This window comes from Lates calcarifer, linkage group LG1, assembly GCF_001640805.2.
Source record: "Lates calcarifer isolate ASB-BC8 linkage group LG1, TLL_Latcal_v3, whole genome shotgun sequence".
Lineage (NCBI taxonomy): Eukaryota > Metazoa > Chordata > Actinopteri > Centropomidae > Lates > Lates calcarifer.
The window spans coordinates 10,354,718-10,375,901 of NC_066833.1; the positions used below are offsets into that span (position 1 = coordinate 10,354,718).

General features: G+C 40.7%; 1 protein-coding gene across 1 annotated transcript in view; it reads left to right on the forward strand.

Moving 5' to 3' along the window:
- Positions 1–17,876, forward strand: part of LOC108887113 (polycystic kidney disease protein 1-like 2) — a 29,796-nt gene extending 11,920 nt beyond the window's left edge. Inside the window, 28 exon segments of the mRNA XM_051073111.1 lie at positions 70–219; positions 670–794; positions 1,174–1,294; positions 1,400–1,531; positions 2,367–2,480; positions 2,585–2,699; positions 2,794–2,984; positions 3,066–3,296; positions 3,394–3,495; positions 4,440–4,618; positions 4,777–4,923; positions 5,475–5,635; positions 5,638–5,673; positions 5,811–6,052; positions 6,260–6,446; positions 7,275–7,521; positions 8,288–8,528; positions 8,684–8,780; positions 8,888–9,022; positions 9,639–9,824; positions 11,178–11,508; positions 11,907–12,040; positions 12,174–12,301; positions 13,606–13,766; positions 14,198–14,408; positions 14,692–14,793; positions 14,904–15,035; positions 17,183–17,876. Of these exon segments, the coding sequence (XP_050929068.1) occupies positions 70–219; positions 670–794; positions 1,174–1,294; positions 1,400–1,531; positions 2,367–2,480; positions 2,585–2,699; positions 2,794–2,984; positions 3,066–3,296; positions 3,394–3,495; positions 4,440–4,618; positions 4,777–4,923; positions 5,475–5,635; positions 5,638–5,673; positions 5,811–6,052; positions 6,260–6,446; positions 7,275–7,521; positions 8,288–8,528; positions 8,684–8,780; positions 8,888–9,022; positions 9,639–9,824; positions 11,178–11,508; positions 11,907–12,040; positions 12,174–12,301; positions 13,606–13,766; positions 14,198–14,408; positions 14,692–14,793; positions 14,904–15,035; positions 17,183–17,377 (4,533 nt within the window). The 3' untranslated portion in view covers positions 17,378–17,876.
- Positions 17,877–21,184: the final 3,308 nt, after the last annotated feature.

The following is a 21,184-nucleotide window of genomic DNA, read 5'->3' on the forward strand; positions in this document are numbered from 1 at the left end:
ATGGTTACTACTTGAATAACACCACCAGAAAATATATCTCTGATTGCGAGAGTTGATTCCCACCTCCAGGAAGAGGCTTCATTATTATTTGTGAGCCTCAGCTCATCTCTCCTCAACGTGGACGTGGACAAAAGTGAAGAAAACAAGAAAGAAATTCACAGTGCAGCCAGCAGCATTGTAGAGGGAGCAAGCAATATCCTGGGTTATTCCACTTCCACAGTGAGTCATTTAACCTGAACACCCCTGCTAATGGAATTACTTCTCTAGGGACGGTTGGGTGATTTAACTATGCAGTTTAAATGTGATTTTGCTCATCCCAGGAATATTTACAGTTCCCAGACACCTACTGATTTTCAGCATGCCAGTTGATTCCCCATATACTTCTAATCCAGACAGGCCCCATATAGTTTAAAGTTTCTTACACTAAGAACTGTTTCCTATTATTGAGTTTGTTCAATTGGTCACACAATTTTCTGTGGAATATGTTGGTCCATCACTAATCACTTGTGCAAATGTGTTGTAAAGAATGATGAGTATAGTGACCGTGAGCTTAGCCAGTGAATCATCACCCATCTTTCCTGAAATGTTCACCCATCTAAATTTTGCAGATGACCAAAGAAAATAAACAACCTCTCCTCTGTTATTAATATTGTGTGTTATCTTTTGCAGAAAAATATCTCTGATGCCGTTCTTCTTACACTGTACAATGCACAGAGTGCACTGTTGATATTAAAAGATGTCAACGAGGAGCCATCTATTATCCAAACAGCTAATATTGGTGTTTTTGTGAAGAGGTAAGATTCACCTCAGCTCACTTGGCATACACAGCAATGAAATATTGCTCTCCAGATATCAGGTGCACATTCACACAGAGGCCGCTGCAACTAGGTGCAGTTAGTTAGCTTAGCTTAGCATAAAGGCAGGAAACAAAATCTACCTACTACTACTAAAGTCCTACTCATCTTAAAATGACTCATATCAAAAGTGAAAGAATCAAAAACAGTACCCCAAATCAACAACACTCACTCAAACAGTAGAGTAATATTTCTGGCTTGTACATCATTTGTGCTCAAAACATTTTCCCAAAGATTGATTCAAACACAACAGCAGGAATCGTAAAATTCAAACCAAGAAGCACAAGTTTAATATGTGTCTCTTTGTCTTTTCTTACAGAGTGACACCGAGAAGTTTGCACACAGAGTCTATAAATATTCCCAAACGTTCCTCACCTTCATTTTCTCTCCCAGTCCTACCGTCCAACATGTTACCTTCAGAAGAACCAGTGGATATACGAGTAAGTTAGTAGGAGTGTTGATGTGTTTGATTTTTCTCAGTGTCCGAAAGTGTCTGAGTCTCTAGTGGGGTTTAAACCTATTTTGCTATTTGAATTCATTTGCAGATGCTGAGTTTAGACAAAAATCCATTTTCCTGGAATGAGAGAGGAAACATCAGTGGGCTAATAGGTGCTCTATCCCTCACAACAAAAGATAATTCCAGTATCTGTGTGGAGAATTTGAATGAGGATATTGAGGTCAGTGCAACAACACTGCAACATCTGAGTACTTTTCTGTAGTGTCACTGTGCTCTCCTGTTGAGATCATGTTCACCCTGGGGACAAATCTATACTTTCTTCTAAGAAAAATAGACTCCAGTTTCAACAAGACAAAGGAGCACTTCTGAAATGAATTGGCACTGACTTGATGGAGGATTAGAGGAGCTGTTGTTGTCCACTACATTTTAGTCACCCTACTTTGTGTGCTAGGCACTCCAGGTTTTAAAATACTTAAGTACATTTTTTGTCATTCCATCTTCATCAACCAGAAGAGCACCCCATTTGTTTTGGGGTTTTTTTAGTTCAGAAGACACAACTCCAATAGTGAAAAACCTTCAAGTGGAAATGATGGAGGTCAGACCGCTCAGTTTGTTATTGTTGACATGTTCTTTATTAGTACTTAATCTGTTGTGGCATTCACTCATTAATTGAGATCTTTTTCTTATCTGTAACTACAGTTGGTACATAACACACTTCTTTTTAGGAACACTAATAAATGTAAGCTGAAACAAAATGAATGAATTACCAAATCCATTCACCCATTTAAACCTGGTGGCTATAAAATACAGGGTTGATTTAAAGAAAAAGGTTACACTGATGTAATTTAACTTGTGAGCCAAGAATAATTTCAGGCTAAGTAGTAGTACAAGGTTGTAAATGAGGACACTAGCAACCACGCTGATTAATACACGAGCTGCCTGTTAAAGTGTTTTATTATGATTGCAAATTGCTTAAATTGTCAAGGATTGTTTTAAATTTACAAAGAAAAATCTGAATTGAATATCTGGATGTGTTTTCTGGCAATATGCCACAGATTCTGTTGCCAAGGCCTGTTGGAGAGCAAGTAAACACCACAGTTTTGGACCTGGGGAACTTCAGCACAACGGTCATAGACATTCCTTCAGATGACACCACGCTGGTGTTAAAGGTGTAGTAACATGTTGATGCACTCATCACTGTTATATTGTGCTTTAATGATCACTTTGCTTTTCTGGCTGCACCAATGCAACTATGTTGATATACCTTTTAAAGATGGTGCCTTCAAAGGACCCATTACCCATCAAACTGTTCCTTGGTTATAAGGCGTATCCAACAGAAACAAGTCATGTAGCAATGACAGAGATGCCTCACCAGGGAAATACAGAAGGTAATACATCTTTTTGCTCAGTGGTGGAGACAGTATTTTTTATCTCTAATGCCTTGATGCATGACTTGAGTACTTTTGTTTTTGTCTGATACAGAGGAGAGATATACTTGGCTACTAGATCCTAAGACATTAAAGGGAAACACTGGAGTGCACTATCTTGTAGTGAGGCCTGTCGTGGGTCCGGGGATAAAATCTATCAATGCCAGTTTATCAGTCACCTCCATTACTGCTGCTTGTAAATTTTGGGACGAATCAGTGCTGGGCTGGGACAATAAAGGATGCAAGGTAAGTAGTAGTTCAGTCAGCCTGTCATACTTTAATATGTAGCCTAAACTTTAATGATAGTAAAGCCTGCTGTATTTCAAGGTTGGTGTTCAGACCACACATTTAGTCACCCAGTGCCTCTGCACCCACCTCACCTTCTTTGGGAGCTCTTTCTTTGTCACTCCCAACCTCGTCGACCCGTCGCGCTCTGCCGAGCTGTTTGCAACCTTTGCTGAGAACCCAGTGGTTGTGTGCTTCGTGGGTGCGCTCTTTGTGGCCTATTTCTTGGTTGTTGTGTGGGCACGGCGAAAAGACATCCAAGACACGGCCAAGGTACAGTGTATCTTCATCAGTGGATAATTCCTATATAAAATAACATTATCCACATTATCCCAGTTACATTACAATTACATTGCTGTCCAATTTACAGGTGAAGGTGACAGTGCTGGGAGACAATGACCCCATGGACGAGTACCGCTACCTGATAAGTGTGAGCACTGGGTATCGGAGAGGAGCCTCCACTTCCTCTCAGGTAAGGAGGAGCAAACAGTGCTGGAATGAGTGAATCAGCAGAGTTTAAATAGCAGCTGGATTTCCATCCAATTATAGCGTTTAACTGAATTCTGGGAAATTCTGTGAAAGAAAGTGAATTAATGCACATTTCCATCCACTGTTATTATGCAAATATAAGGAGTTGGTTTGTCAAGATAAACTGCTGGTGGTGCTAATTCTCCAGTCGGGTGCCATCAGCTGCTGTTGTTTCAATAAAAGGGTTTGGTGAAAACCGGCCTTTTACCATCATCCTGTGAGCAACCGTGATCTAATTTTATGCGGCACACAGTGTGAGGCTGCAAACAGCAGGGCAAAGTGTTGACTACCTCGTGAGAAGTTGGAGGTGAGCAGTCTGTCACCTGCAGCTCTTCATCTCTTCTTGCATTGCTCCCTGCAATATTTCACACTGATCTGCCGTCCAAACACTTTTTCTGTGGACACATTTTTGATGAACAATAGTGGTAAACACATTGCATTTCCCCATGATTACTACTTTTGATGCGATGATGTTTTGGTTTGTATTAACAGTAACTTAATACATTTCTTTTTCCAGGAATGTTGCCACAGGCACCCAGTTCATAATACTGCAAATATATAAATGCTGCAGTACTTTCAATAGTGGTTTATAGCTGCTCTGGCCATAAATAATGACTTACCATTTATTTATTATAAATGACAACCATCCAGATGATCTCTTTATAGCCTGTTGGAGGGAGGATACATATAACGTTTGTGTAAACATACATGACACATAGTCTCTCAGACTTTGCTGATTAGATTTCAGGTGTGACAGTATTTGCTCATTTCATTTGTCTAGCTGATTGTCCTTGTCCTGTTCAGACCAGCCCCCATCCCACCATTCCCCTCGTGTATTTCTGCGTTGTACTTTTCACTTTCAACATGCAGAGTTCTGAACTGTTTTAGGTGGCAATAACTCTGCTGGGTGCAGATGGAAACAGCGAGCCCCACCATCTGACAGATCCAAAGAAATGTGTGTTTGAGAGAGGAGCGGTGGATGTGTTCCTGCTAACTACACCCTTCTCCTTGGGAGACCTGCAGGGCATTAGGCTGTGGCACAACAACTCAGGGAGCCATCCTGCCTGGTAGGTAAATACTGAAATGTCAGAGCCACTCAAAAAAAAGTCCTTAAAATGTTGTATTTTCCACCGTGTTGGAAACATGGGAGTTTGATCTAGAACAATGTATTTACTCACATACTGTTCTCACATGTTGTTCTTTTACACTGGCTGCTTTATCTCAGGTATGTAGGCAATGTCATGGTGCAGGATTTACAGACAAACCAGAAATGGCATTTCTTATGCAACTCCTGGCTGGCCATAGACGTGGGTGATTGCTACCTTGATAAAGTTTTTCCTGTCTCAACAGATGTGGATTTGAAGAGGTTCAGGTGAGGTAAAAGCACTGAGGTACATGGGCAGCAAGTCCAAAGGCTGAATGTGAAATGCAAACTGGGATTTTGAATGACGAGAGCATAGATTAGATGCAAATGAAATGCAATAGCTGGTTTAGATTTTAGTTTGAATAAAAACATGTTTACTACAGGTTCGAATTTTCTGATATGAGAACCAGCAGACAGGATGTAGCGTTCAATTTGGGCATGTGAAGTTAGCAATGTTAGTAAAATCGACCAATACCAAGATGAATAAAATATTATTTACAGGAATATTTGAAATATGCAACCTTAACCCAAGCTGTCCTGAAATATATTAATTTATCTTGGATACAAGGACAAAATCCATCATTGAAAAGAGAAAAACTGTTAGAGATAGAGTTAACAAGGAAGGCTGTCAGGTGTCAGATAGCTACGGCTCTTTGCAGGGATTTAGCAGCAATAAAATGAGATTACAGTGTGATGCTATTCCATATGTAATTGGCGGTTTGCTAGGATTAAAACTTTTTATTTCACAGCTTTACCCCCTTGTTGCTTTTATTCTGCAGTAATTTGTTCTTCATGAAAACAACAAGGGATTTCAGTGATGGGCACCTCTGGTACTCTGTGGTCAACCGACCACCGAGCAGCACCTTCACTTGTGTGCAGAGAGTGTCCTGCTGTTTCTCCCTGCTGCTCTGCACCATGCTGACCAGCATCATGTTTTACGGCATCCGACAGATCCATCTGAGCAGACCATGGACCTGGGTACAGCACGTTTTCATTTCAGTTCAATTTACTCTCAGAAAAAAGGCCAGTGTGTTATCAGTGGACAGTTTTCTGATGATTTGAGTGGACAACCAGAACAATCTCTTCTCTCTCTCACTCACTGTCCCTTATCCCAGGTCACTTTGAGTTTACCTGGCAACAGTTCATGATTGGAGTTCAGAGTTCACTCATCATGTTTCCAGTGAATATCCTCATTGTCACTGTCTTCAGAAATACCCGTCCTCGGGAGACATCTTGCTGCAAACGCCAAACAAAAAAAACAGATAGCCTTGAGCAAGAGAGGACTTTGCAGATTCCTTCCTCACAGACTGCCACCAGCAACATGAATTCCAGTGTCACTTTAGATATTGTCATCAAGGTAGGTGCTTCATGTTTTTACGTGTAACATTTTTGCACAGAATATTGAAAGGCTGCTAAACCAGCACCTAAATGATAAAATAAACTTTCATATATGTACTCAACATGTGAATAATTTATATCAAATAAAATGTCATATATATATGAAATTGTGTATTGTCATGTTGTACAGAAAAACACTATTGTGTATGAATGTTTTCTCTCTCAGGATATCACAAGAATTGCCCGTTCACTCTCTAAGTCGGTGAAAAGCAACATCCCACGCACAGAGTCCGAGTTTGGGCCGGGACAACATGTCGATATCAATGCTGTCCTTTCTGTGCTGGAGGATTTCGTCAGACAGAATAACAAAACCAGTGACAGCACCCTGTCAAAAACACAGCCTCAGCTACCAGGTGTGTTCTGCAGGGGATAGAGGATACAGTTCTGTCTGTATGAGGTGAAGAGGTTGTAATAGAGAGCTTAGCCCTTAGCTCTGTCCCCTAACCAAGCTAATGTCTGTTCTCCTCAGCCAAGCATATCAGGGTTTCTACCCACACTCTAAGCTATAAATGCACTTCATGGTAATTTCAGTTCCATTCAGTTTGTTTTATCTCCAGGTGGTACTGTGCTATTGAAAAAATTGCATATCCAACTATTTTTTATATTGTTAAAATGTAAAGAAGAAGAAATAGAGCAAAACAGACTCCAAAGAGTACACAGCATCACAATACCATAACATGTGTATAAATTTATAATTTCTATCTTTATGGTAGGGTTTTTAGATGAGATGAAGATATAGTGTAACAAAGAGGACCAGCACCAATCAGAGACCGAGGGAAGTTCAGAGGGTAGTGTGCTGCAGTGTACAGAGACAAAACAAGGGGGTTAAGAAGAGTAACAAGATGTACAGGTGGGAGTTCAGGGAAGCAGTGACTAGTATTCCTTCAGATCTTTTGACATTGTAGATATCAGAAAATAGGATCAAATAGGTGCAAAAAAACAAACTCCAATTGAGGATCAAGCCACCAAATTATTTAGGACATTTCCCTCTCTACAAGAAATGTCTGCAGCAATTGACCAACTCTTTGCAAAAAGATACAACTGAGACTAACGAGTAGAAAGTTCACTCAAAACAGTGATGCGTTATACTTCCAACATGTGTTGAAATGTAGAACAGCTGCCTTCAGTTTAGAGAGACACACTGCTTACCAAGTCTAAAACTGCTGTATTTACATATCCAGAGGGCAGTGCTAGTGTGCATCCTGGAACAAACGTGGAGGGCATTCAGAAGAACAGCAACAAAACCCAGTATCTGTACAGGCAGCTGTGTCACATAGACAAAGAGCTGAGTCTGCTGGGACCCTCCGGCTTCTCCACCCCTCACAGCTACAACCAGGCTCTGCAGCAAGTCCAGGGCATGAAGGGCTTCCTTGAAGATCAGCTCTTCACATCCAGCTGTGTCAACCCAGATGCACCTGCCCAGAAGAAGTATAAAAGTTACTCATTAAAAAGACCACACTGGTCTATTTGTATGTGTTAGTCTGTTATCCACAAAATGTACACATTTATTTTTTACTTTCCAAAGTATGCCAGAGTCTTGAAAGTCACTTGATAGTTCTCAAAGTGAACTATTATCCTCCTTTATGTCGTCATAGTTGTCATGCAGTTGCTTTTCAAGGACACTCAGCCTGAACTGTAACTTCGGCAGGAGTCTTCAAATTGTTATTATGTTATGTTACTTGTGTCCCACATATTTCAAGTCCTGGCAAATTGCTTTTCTCTGAAAACAGAAATGAATAGAATCCCGTTGTTTTTTTTGTTTTTTTTAAACAGCTGGCAGCACTGTTAAAAGTACAGAATTTGTCAGGGCATAAACTAGTTATTCTGTGCACATATTTGCTGTCTAATCCATGCAGCCTTTAGTTAGATTAGGTCAGTACCACTCTCATGTCGGTACGGTACATGTAAAACTAGAGCCAGGATAGTTAGCTTTACATGAAGACTGCAAATGTCAATTACAAATGTCACTTTGTAAAAAAGAAAATTTTATTACCTTTTGACAGACTTAGGCTAGTCTGTTTCCAGTCTTTGTGCTAAGCTAAGCTAACCGGGTGCTGGCTGATTTACTGTAGAGACTTGAAAGACATTTTTAAAAGCCAATTAAAATCATAATAGTCATGTGAAATGCAGTAATAGTACTTCAGTAGAGAGCTGTATTTGAATAAATTGTATATTTCACTCTTTTTACTCGCAGGTTGAGTCCTGCAGATAGCACTGATGATGGCCCTAGTCAGAAGAAAAGGGTGTGCTGTCATGGAGGGCTACCATGGTGGTTTATTTTTGTTGGCTGGCTGCTTGTGATCGCCACCAGTACTGTAGCGGGATATTTCACAATGCTTTATGGGTTGAAATTTGGAAAGGACCGTTCCATAAGCTGGTTGGTATCCATGATTGTCTCCTTTTTTCAGAGTATTCTCGTCATTCAGCCACTGAAGGTGAGAAGAACGTCCCCTCCTCTCCTCATTTAAGAACCTCATATCTCACTAGAAGCTCAGGGTTTCCAGGGTTACTGTATGAGAAAGTGCTTAATGTTCATTTTGGAATGAGCATTGTATTGTGTATTTACTTATGTTCATGCTTCTTACCACAGGTGCTGTGCCTTGCAGCCTTCTTTGCACTTGTAATAAAGAAAGTTGATGAGGAAGATTTTCAAAATGTGGCAATTGTTAGAGATGACTCAAACACAGGTACTTAAAAAAGAACAACCCGAGATACAATTTATTAGTTTCACATTTTGACGTATTAATGATTAAAATGTTCAGTTTACAGCAAACAACTACCTCTTCACCCACAGGTGATTGCAAGGACCAACAAATAGTCAGACAGGATAGGAATCTTTATGAGCCGCCTCCTCCTGCAGACATTGAGAAGATGAAAAGGAACAAGATTATGGAGCAGAAAGCCTTTGCCCTCCTCAAAGAGATTTTGAGTAAGTAGAAACATGGGTTTTTTTTTTATCCATGAGGTGGTATTTCAGACAGGATTTGCAAGATAACAAGATCAGTCACAATTCAGATCTCATCCAATGATGTAGTTCACTGAAAAGATCCTGTCCCTGGTTTCTCTCTATTACTATGGAAACACATGAGCTAAAACTGCTACACAGGTCCCTCTTTACGCTGGTCATTAGATGTGTGTGTATAGTATATACACACCCGGTCCATGTCCATGGAGGTCTCTGCTGGCGGGTCTTTGTTACACTTACATTGCTCCCAAGCTGAGTCACTCTCCTCTTTAGAGCTAAGTGTTGGCCCAAAATTAACAATTAATTTCTGGTATTTCAGTATGAATCACATGGTACATACTACTGCACCTTGAAATACCCACCTTGAAAAAAAATCACTCTGCATGTGACAAATAAAAAACCTTTAACCATATGCTTAGTCCTGCCCTGATAAAAAGCTTTCACCCTCTCACCCTCACCTCCCATTCAGCTTTTATATGTCATGAAATTAAGTGAAATCATTACAACCTTATGTTACCTGTGAGTACTCTCTGCTAAGACCTACAATATACGTGTCTGTTTGATGTGTTGTGTGTTTCAGCCTACATGGTGTTCATGTGGATGTTGCTGCTGGTGGCGTATGGCCAGAGAGATCCCAATGCTTTTTTCCTAAACCAGCACATCCAGGCCAGCTTCGGTAACGATATCTTGGACAGCATGAGTCTTGGGGACATGTTCACTTGGGCCAAAACTTCTCTACTCAGTAACCTCTTTGGAGTTTATCCAGGTAACAATGTATATGAGAGGAAAAATAAGTGGTCAGTGATCAGTGCAGCTCCTGGCCTCAGGTTTTAGAGATAAAGCAAATTTTGATTTTAATTTACACACCCAGTGTACTCGCTTGGTTAGATGTAGGATACAGTTTTACTACTGCAAAGCCAGAACTGTTATTACACAGATGGAAACACTCTTTGTTCCCCTTTCTTATCTCATGAAAGTTTCATAAAGTGCTTTGTTCAGTGAAGCAGAGGGCATATTTTGCACTGCCTTGTGTCAAAGCAGCTTTCCGTTTTGTAAGACCAAAGTCCTCTTGAGCCAAAATTGGTGTGAAAGCTGTTTAAAACCTTGAATGTTGTCCAGAAAAGCAGACTTATTCCTCTCTTGTGCTGTGAAATTTAATAACATTCGTAGCACAGGATCACAGCACAGCACGTTTAGCTTTTAGTTTGGTTTTATAAACGTCTTTCACTCTCAGAGGAAGCAATTAACAGGTGCCAGATCATTCTAGTGATCCCACCCTCTCACTGGATAACCGTATGTCTTTAAAGCTTCTGCAGCATGACTGTTAAAACCCTAGACACAGTTAGTTCAGACAAAAAAAATGATTGAGTCCAAAATTATCATAGTCCTATACTGGGGGTTAATGTGGGACTGGGTTAGCAAAATAATGCAGGCAGCAGAGAGGGATGGAAGCTGTTTGGGCTGTAGTGAGTTAAACTACAGTGACAGAGGTTAATGACAGTGAGGTGCTCGATAAAACATGGTTTAATTTACAGCTTAGTGGACAGCTGTTGTTAGTGCACTAGCCATGCAAGTTCCTGCAGGTTATATTTACAACCCATCCCACTCTATTTCCTGTCCCCAGCATGAACACATGTTGAGAGATTTCCTGGACTGAGAAAGTTGGTGCGACAGTATTTGTGCATCCCTGGGACATCAGTTCCAGCTGAGCAGGTGTTTCCAGCAGCTGCATTACCTCCACAATGTTACAAACCGGCAGTGAAGTCTGGAAGTTTAATACTCAGGACTTTGTCTGGACAGTTGTTGAATATCAACAGATGGGAGTGAGAGCTCTGATATTTTAAATAGAGGCATTAATTTGTGTTTTTGAATTCATAATTCAAGAAACTTTGTGTTTATTTACCTGCTCTTAATTTACTCTGATTCTGTGGTGAACAGACATCATGTCATTAACAATCAAGAGTATTGATTAAGGAAATTACTTAAGATATGTGTATCCTTTGCAGTTTTGCATGTCTACAGCAGCATTAAACTCGATCGGGACTTGGGATGATTTTCCTCCAGGTCAGTTTTCATTTGACCTGCAAAATTAAAGAAACCTTAAACTGCTGTGTTCCAGGATTTATCACAGACGGAAACTCCAAGCTAGTGGGTAATGCCCGTCTTCGTCAACTGAGAGTGCAGAAGAACTCCTGTCAGATCGCACGCCCCATGCTGCAGCACGTGCCAGACTGTCATGCGCCGTATTCTTGGGAGGTGGAGGACATGGGCTTCTATGGCCCTGGCTGGAACCACTCTGTGATGGATAATACCTCTACGGGAACCCCCAGTCCCTGGATGTACCAGACACAGGCTCAGCTCAGGGCTTACCCTGTCTGGGGCAAAATGGTACTCTACAGGGGAGGTGGCTTTGTAGCAGAGCTTGGCCCGGATTTAGAAAAGGCCAGCAGGTATGTACGTTAGCAAACTGGAATGCACCAATTCTTTTTTTTTGTCATTGCCTGTATTTATTCTCAGTGGGTTAAGTGATGCTCTGATTGCAAGAAGGTTTCAGGTTCGAGCCTCAGTTCGCCCGGGGCTTTTCTGTGTGGAGTTTGCATGTTCTCCCTGTGCCTGCGTGGGTTCTCTCCGGGTACTACGGCTTCCTCCCACAGTCCAAACACATGAATTAGGTTAATTGGTGACTCTAAATTTCCCGTAGGTTGTTTGTCTCTATATGTTGGCCCTGTGATGGACTGGCGATCTGTTGAGGGTGTACCCTGCCTCTCGCCTTAACAGATAAGCGGTATAGATGATGGATGAATATAGTAATATGCACAGAAACCTAACTTGTGTACTCTATTCACAGAACCCTTGAGTATCTGTTCAACAACACATGGCTGGATATGTACACAAGGGTCCTCTTTGTAGAGTTCACTGTTTATAATGCTAATGTGAACCTCTTCTGCATCATCACACTCTTGTTGGAGACCGCAGCTGTAGGTAAGGTTAAATGTTTGCCTCTATTATCAGCTATGAGGAGACATTATCACATCAACCTGTGCATCTTACACCATACTGTCAGACTGTTTATCTGTAAGCTATTTAAATAAAACTGTTCCTGTTGATTTTGTAGGAGCGTTTCAGTTCCACAGTGAGCTGCAGAGTGTTCGTCTTTACCAGTCGACCGGTGGTCTTCACATCTTTGTTATGGCTGCAGAGATCATATACTTGCTTTTCATCCTTTATTACATGTTCCTGCAGGTAAACACTGTCATGCCTACTTCAGAATGTGGATCCTATAGTCCTCTTAATTGCTTGGTTCTTCATTATCCATGCATATACTCTATTTGAATTCAGTCGTTTGATGAGTCTGGCAGAGGTTTCTATATTTACCTAGGACTTCACAAACTCACACAGACCTCAGGCAGGGCTCATTAGTGTGTTCACATGAACCCTGTCACCCCAGATTTGAAGGGAGTATGCTTCTTTGAATCAATCTTACAGGACTTATTAACATTAGAGTGACTGACTTGAAGTAAAATAGCTGACGTGTGTTCAAAATGTGGATGTGGTTAACCAATGTTCGATTTGTTTTCCAATCCAAAGGCAATTTATAGCTGACACAGAGCAGCTGTCAAACCCTATTCAGCCCACACTTCAGGTTTTTATGTAATCTGGCACCTTATTAAATTACACAGTTCCATGAAATAGCCTGCTTGGATTACACACCTCTCAAATTACAAAGGGAAAGAAATATCAGATGACATTAACAGTAATGTGTTGATGGAGGTAATAGCATTGTTGCTCTCTACGATACTTCTTCCATATGTTCTTGTTTTTAAGCAAAGCTCTGAGTCATATCTCAATTATGTTTTTCTCACTCACTTCAGGGTATTTTGGTTGATGTTCATGGATGCTCATCATTAACTGTAATTTTTGAAACAGCAAGGTGCCATTGTGTGTCTGTCCTTGCAGCTCTTGAGACTGTTACATCCTGGACACACACATATCTATTTTGGACATGGACAAAAGTATAACTCTTTTTTCTTTTAATGCTGCACTTGACAAAATCTAGGACACATTTTAAAATGTTTTTCAAACCCCCTTTGAAGTTCACCTGAAAGTTTGGTTCTCAAAGAGCATTTATATCTCATCAGGAGTCACTCATAAACACTGCGTATTAAACCACACTGCAAAAATACACGTTGCAGTAAAAGCATAAAACCTGTAAACCTCTAATGTAACCACCCCGTCTTCTATTTAAGATTAAATTCTGACATGTGTTTGTGTAGTTAGTGAGTAGTTAACTAGTGTATATCCTTTAAAATGCTTGTGCTTTTATACAAAAAAAAAAGGGATTTATATTACAGATCAGCATTTCAACAGCAAACAGACTGGATTAACTGGATTTACTTGTGCAAACTGTCAAACATGATTTCTTCTTACTTTACGTTGTGGTTTGTTCCATTTATGAAATTAATGGAACAAAACCATAGTAATGCATGTTAACTGGCTCCTGTTGCGTTACATTTGACAGTCATGAGAGTCTTCTCTTTTCCTGAAAGGGTAAATTAATGAAGGAACAGCGGTGGGCGTACTTCAGGAACAAGTGGAATCTTCTGGAGCTGACTATCATCTTATTGAGCTGGAGCGCTGTGGCTGTCTTTATCAAGAGGACCCTGGTTGGAAACCGCGATATGACCTACTACCAAAACCACAGAGACCAGTGAGACTAATGCTTTAGCTTAGTCTCTGTTTGTTTTTATCCCTCCTTCATTAATCATCACACTGTTTTATATTATTTATCTTTCATTTTTTATGGCTTGTACTTTACGTGAGTATTTGCATTTTTTATTACTTTATGCTACAGTTCAGAGGGAGATATTCTACTTTTTTAACAGCTACTGTTACAAGTTACTTTTCAGATTAAGATATCACATAAAAACTGTATAAAAACTTATAAAATACAAAGTATCAATTTCTAACCAAATAATGTAATATGAGCCACAGGGGGTGTTTAGTAGAAGTACAAGAATTATCAACAAAATATACTTAATTAGAATTTTATATGCAGGATTTTACTTGCAGTGGAGTATTTTCAGGTGTGAGCAGTTCTTCAGCTGCGTTTGAGAGCTCACAACTTAACTGTGTGTGCAGATTTGCCAGTTTTTACGAGACAGCCGCCGCAGACTTGTTGCTTCAGTATCTGATCGCCTTCCTCGTCCTGCTCTCCACCGTCAAACTGTGGCACCTGCTCAGGCTGAACCCCAAGATGAACATGATCACAGCCACACTGCAGCGAGCCTGGACGGACATATCCAGCTTCCTTGTGATAATTGTCATCATGTTCATAGCATATTCCATTGTGGTGAGTATCTTATCCATACTTTCCTCACCGTCTGCAGGGTTTAGTACAGTGATGGTGATGGTGCAGTGGGAAATTGCCCTCAACATATTCATGAGTTTTAATCTTCAAATTGAATCTTTTACAGTCCATATTCTCTGTGGTCAAAGTTAACTATCTAAATGATGATGAAATGTTAATATCCTAACCTCAGTCCATCATCTCCAGAATTATCTACTAATCAAAACTGTGAGCTTGATGAACAGAGAGGATTCTCCTCCTTATATAATGGTTGTACTTTTTCTAGTGCAAAGTGATTTATGGCTGGAAGCTGTCCTCCTATAGAACCTTCGCAGATTCTCTCCTCACGATCCTCAGCTTGCAGATAGGCATCTTTAACTACGATGAGGCGAGTGAGATCTTCCCAAACTCACTAAATAGATATTTTGTTAAATAAAACACTTCAGTCAGTATCAGTGAGTCAGTTTTAGCTCAAAATACTGATTCACTGTTTGCCAGGTCTTGGATGACACCCCTGTGCTCGGTGGATTGCTCTTCGGTTCCTGCATCGTGTTCATGACGTTTGTGGTGCTCAATCTCCTCATCTCAGTGATCCTCATGGCATTCAACCAGGAGCAGATACACCACAAGGTAAACTTTAACAGGACTCATTATTTTGAGGAGCTTTTTAGCATCTTTCAGGCCGGTCCGCTCTCGGTAAAGCTCTTATAAACCCACTGTGCACTACCAGCAGCACCATACAGCTGACTGACAAATTGGTGACTAGCTGGGGAACACAGTGGAGCGTTTAGAAGTTACAGCGTCCTCTGTCAATAAAAGCAGACAGAGAGACAGAGAGTGTATTTCACTCTGTTTAAAGAGGAGTGATATTCTAAAATGCACGTATCAGCTTCACAAATTTGTGCCACTGGCAGCTGCTTCGTTCCAAATGCTTGGTTCTGGTGTCACACGGTACAAGGCTTCCCTCAGAAACCTGCTCATTATGCTGCCAAGGCCAGACCCTTGTCAATCCTGACACACACGCAAAGTTTCCTTTTCACAGAGCAACTGATCTGACTCCTTGACTTTAATCAGTGAAGAAGAGGCCAGTGAAAAAGAAGGTTGACACTGCCAACCTGTCCATTGGCACAGTTTTCTTATATTAGGCTCTCATCTCTTTCTTTAGTCTGTGGCAGCTGATTGTTTTAGAGGGGGCCTGCCATCAGATTATATCTCTATGTAGCAGCTGCAAAGGCCGCCTCCGTTGCTTTCAAAGTGAACATGACGGGGGCGTGGAAGGAGCACCTGACATTCTTTGCTGCTGCATCGGTTGTTTATGGCAGTTTAATGGCCTGTTCGCCCATTTTCACTGGGTAACCTTGGCAACCACCAAATCTACAGTGAGGGGATTATTAGGAGCTGATTTACAGCCACCCAAGTTCCTCGAATTATGTACCTTTTCACCAGCAGAGAAGACAGATCAAGGCGTTAGCAACATTAGCTTCAAAGCCAAATTAGTTGCCATATTAACTGTGTCATATTGCTGACCATTTCCTCTTTCCATTTCCACAGCTATGGCTCACTGTTTGAAAGCGAATCAGCTGCTGAAATTGTAGTTTTATGAAGCTGTCTTTGTAACAGAAAGCTCCACCCTCCTTTAGGCTAATATATCTGCTGCTGTTAGAATGACTGGTAAACTGTGCTACTGTGAGTTGCCATGTGCACTAAAAATTAGATACTAAAAATTATTCCAAGATGCTAATTAATTAGCCAATAATTACAGCAGCAGCCACCAGTTTTGATTAATGCTATTCACACAGAGGTGCTGCATGAGGTCCAAGGTTTCAACTTAATCATAACAGAGTAAAAGATATAATTTACACAAAAAAAGTTAATTAATTTGAATTCAGATTTTTGCACTTTTACAGAATATATGAAGCCAAATATTTTTCTTAGAGAAAGACAAGAAAAAGACAAAGAGCAGAAAAAGAAGACTGCTGAAAGGCTGTGATTGGCTGAGAGGGGATGGTGTGATTTTTCATTATTTAACAACATCCTATTTATTTGATATTAAATAAGTCGATTTCCACGGTTGTATATTGCTCATGTTTTTCCTGCTGTATTGAGTTTAGGCATTTTGACTTGTCACAGTGAGAAAAGCACAGCAGTTGCTGAAAACATTAACAATGGCTCTGTTCTATCGGAGGCTCCCAGTGAGTCATGAGCATTGTAATTGCTTTTCCTACCATGACACATCAAAATGTCTTATGTGAGAAGGTCATGTGTATCCATTTCTAGAGAGTAACCTCTCATTCAGGACATATTGATTCTTGTGTTGTTGTTTAACTGTCCCTCTGCACCACAGTCAGCAGCACATGAGTAGATTCACACACTATATTAAAACCACTTCCCCTAGAGTCACGTTGTTTGGTCCTCAATCTCATTCCTCAATGTTAACTATTAATATGTTCTGTTCATTTACACAGTGTGACTTTCATGACAGCTTTCTTTTGATTGTTTCCAGTTTAGCAGCCTCTCTAAAAAAAAAATCACAATTTCTACAAAAGCAGTGGTGCACCTGCAAAATGTCACTGTGATAGAGGAAAACACAATCGTTTCATTGTTATTCCCCGTGGGGTGTTTGGTGTCCTCCGGTAACTGCAGGAACTGAATTGCACTCCCATTTTGAGATGTCACACAGCTTCAAAGAAAACAAATGGGGACAACTTGAGATCGACTATCTCTCCAATATTTCATGTCACAAAAATACGATTTTGTCATATCTCTCTCTTACCAAGCCCTCAGACGAGGAGGAGATTGTCGACCTGATGCTGAAGAAGATCTGCAGTCTTTTTGGGATCAGATATAAAGATACTAAAGACGCTGAGGTGAATGGCAGCAGTGGCTTGACCCTTAATAACAGCAGAAATATGCTTAGTGATTCAGTTGATATAAACATTTTTCAGACATCTGACAACTCACCAAACCCCTAGATAATGCAGTATGTTGTAACGTTTCATATTTGCATGTTTTGAATATTTTCTGTGCACTCATTTGTTCATGTTCATTATTCTTTGCTCGTTCCCTCCTGGGAGGTACAGAATCATACGGCTGTTTGTTGATGTGAATAAGATGAGAGAACATGTTAGTCGCATTGACCTTGATCAGGATGCATAAATAAAAGTTGCACTGCACATACTTCGCTTTACATAGATCAAATCTCTTGACACAGCTCATTCTTTCTGTATAATGTCACAAGACAGATGATCTCACAGACACAAAATGCATACAAATTAATAAAGAATTGACAAATTAAAAGATCATGTATGGACAGACACTTGTTTATATACTTACTTCATAAACTCCAGAATATGAATTCAAAGCATGTTTGATATGTATGTGTTTAATTAAATGTATACATGGGATATATGTGTTTGTGAGTATTGTATGATTTAATGTGTTTGGTCAATTAAAGATCACTATGGCAAAAAAGCAGAAAAAAGCAGTTTTTCACTGTTGGATTGACAGACAACAAAAAGAGTGTGTACACCACAACATTACACCCATCTGTGGATGTTCGACAAGTCTTTCTAAAATCAAGGTTAATAGTCTGCTGCGTAAAGTATCCACTCGTCTCAGGGATTTACTCTCACTCAGGCACAGACACGTACAGTATATTCATCCCTCGAGGTGCTGGATGGGGCTGATTGAAGTCAGGGCTCTGTTCAGTCCAATCAAGCACCCCACACAGAACCCAGACACCATATCTTAACGGACCTTCCTGTCAAGCTGAAACAGCAGAGGGCTCTCCCCACACTGCTGCCACAAAGTTATCCGACGTTGGAAAGGTGCGAGTTTCTGAAGCTGTCCAACCGTCCGACAAGCCGCTCTGATGGAGTGAACTGGCTGTTTCATCCGTTGTTGCTCCAAGATGTTTCCACAGCAATTAAACACCAATTGCAGCTGATCTAACCAAGTCTAGAGGGGCAGAAATTTGACAAAAGAGAAAGAGGGCAGAAATTGGAAAGATGCGGACGCGTATGCCATGTTGAAAGTGACTGAGATCTAATTCAGCTGCCTGTCAGTAGAGAATGAATGGCTGCATACCAACAAGTTTGCAAACCTTAAGGGCCATAAAGGTAGTCTGTCCCTACCTGTTGATGCGACAATAATAAGCATGCAGAGTGCATTAGCAACAGCATCCAGTGCCTTTGTTATTTGTTTTCTTATTTATAACAATTATGTGTAACTGACTGTCTTTCTTACATGTTCTAATCTTTTTATATACAGTCAATGGCTCCAATAGAGCAAGGCCTCCAGCTGGCAAAGGCATTTGATAGTTAATTAAGTCTGCAGTCTCCTTAATTAAAAGATGTTTACCTCTTGAGATCAGTGAGCACGAGAATCAACAGACATAAAAGGTTGCATTTGTCAGTCACCCAAACCAGTAGCTTTGTGGCTCTTTCATATTTGTTGCTGTGGCACAGCAGAGGCAGGAACATTGTGACAGCCGCTGAAAGTGGACTGACAGAGTCAAAGATCCAGAAATTAAACTAGCAGCACGGGGCTGTCACACTCAATGGACCCCTTCTGTCCAAGAACATATTTGGCACCAAGGAGACGAAGGCAGTTTCCTGCCTCCATTTGCTACTTCTGGTAAATATCTTGCCCCCTGTTTTCAGCACTTTCATTCTATGGAGTGTACATGACTGCATGACTCCTCCTGTCATCAGGAAAACACACAATATACAGTATGAAAGGCCAGACTAGTGAGAGAAGAGCAGGGACTGAAGGGAGAGTCCAGGTTGTTAATGCGTCGCAGTTGGCATGCTAACAGTGCACAGGTAATGACTTTCTTATGGATTTGAAATGGAGACTAATATAAGAAAAACATGGTGTGAGTCACACTGGAAGGACTGAGGAAGACTGAAGTAATGGGATTAAAAATAATAATAAGTATTAAGCTTCCACAATAGAGAATTATGAAGCTGTTTGAAGAGGGCTTTATTAATGTGCTTAAGGATGTCGAGCTCCACAAATTAAATTCCACTCATTTCCATTGTGCCTGGGGTGGAACTAGTCTGAAAATGCTATCTTGAAATGACATAAAATACTTAAAAAAAAGAAGCAGACTTATTTTGTTTGAAAATTATAACCTGATGTTAAATGAGGTGCACGAAGTACAAGATTATTAAACTTATTCAACAACAAGAACACTGTGGAGCTCCAGAGGCCCTAAACCTGTGCTGCATGTATCAAACAAAGGATTTTTACACAGCACAAGTAAAGTAGTCACAGAGAAAGAAATGCAAATAAAACCTTTACTTTTTGACTACAGGAATGTCTCTATAACTGTGGCCATATGTTGATATTTTGTGTGCACACAAACACGCAGAAAGCAACACACAGTAGGGAGCTAAAAATGAATAAACAAGTTGAAAAAAAGAACTGAGAAAACACATGGAAATGTAAAATTGCCACAAGCTGCAACTGCACTCTTGATATTTTGCTCAGTATCATTCATATCAACAGTATCTCCACCTCCATCACCTCTATCTTCTCTGCTCAAAGCCGCTGAAACAGCTGCTCCCTCCCTCTCTGTCCTCTGGGGAAGCAGACTGACAATGAAAAGATTTGAGAGAGCGCAAAATAAATTCTGTGTTACTCAGTCTGCAAGTCAACATTTGAGAGTGCGAGACTTGGATCTGTAACGGCAAAATCAGATTTAAAAGAGCGATCTTGATCAGTTCATTTCTGAGTCTGCTCTCTCAGTTTTCTCCAGCTGGTTTGCAGTCGTGTTTTTCAAAGGTCAGCTATCCTCTAACAGAGCAAAAGGCGACCATATGACTATTTAGGACTGCAGGGGATTTCCATATTTTACGCCTATGTGCCTTATTATTTACCCTACAGTTTCAAATAGTGTGTGCATGTGGAGCTGCACTGTAGATTGAGGTTGAACTGATTGTTTATTCATACTGGTATGTCAGATTTGTGCCTTGTCCGAGTCAGATCGAAACACAGTAAATTCAATTACTATTAGATTTCTGAGGGGAGCATGATGCTGTTTGGTCAAGACGGGAGGAGGTAAAGGAATGTTAACACATGAAGGGCACAGAGGATGGATGGGGCAGAGTGAGAATCAGAGAGGCTTATGGGCTGTCCTCACACCTGGAGGATTCAGCATCTCTGCAGCAGTATGATTGCTCAAGAGAAACAAAATAGTGTCCTTGAATCGATGAATTAGGAACAAATGAAAGAGGCGTGTAGTACTGTAATAAGCCACGAGGAAGACTGCACTGTGGCACAGCAAATGTTGCTGATTGGACTCTCTGCCCCAGGAGTCTTTCCCTGTAAATACTGGCATAAACAAGGCAAGAGTCGAACTACAGCTGCACACAGGACATGCACCATCTCTGTTGAGGTCAATACTTGTCCATCACCTGTAGTCAGTTGGGTCAAACAAACAAACAAACAAACAAACAAACAAAAAACACTGCTCAAACTTATCATCACCGCGCCACTAAGCTGAACAGTTCTTTTCTGTGATCTGCACGGGTTTCGTATTATCGCGATAAATGTACACGACGGTTACATTGTTTTAGTTTTCCTATGTATCGGTAAAGCGACACGCAGGTGGAACTTTAGTCACGGGGTCAGTTGCGCCCCGGTTTGTCTCAGGTGGGACCCTCACCTGAGCTGCGGGGATCTGGATAATGACCTGAACGCACCTTGGCTTCATTGCAGCTGGACTTTAACTGTATTTTACAGGTTAGTAGTTGATGAAAGTTACAAATAACAAC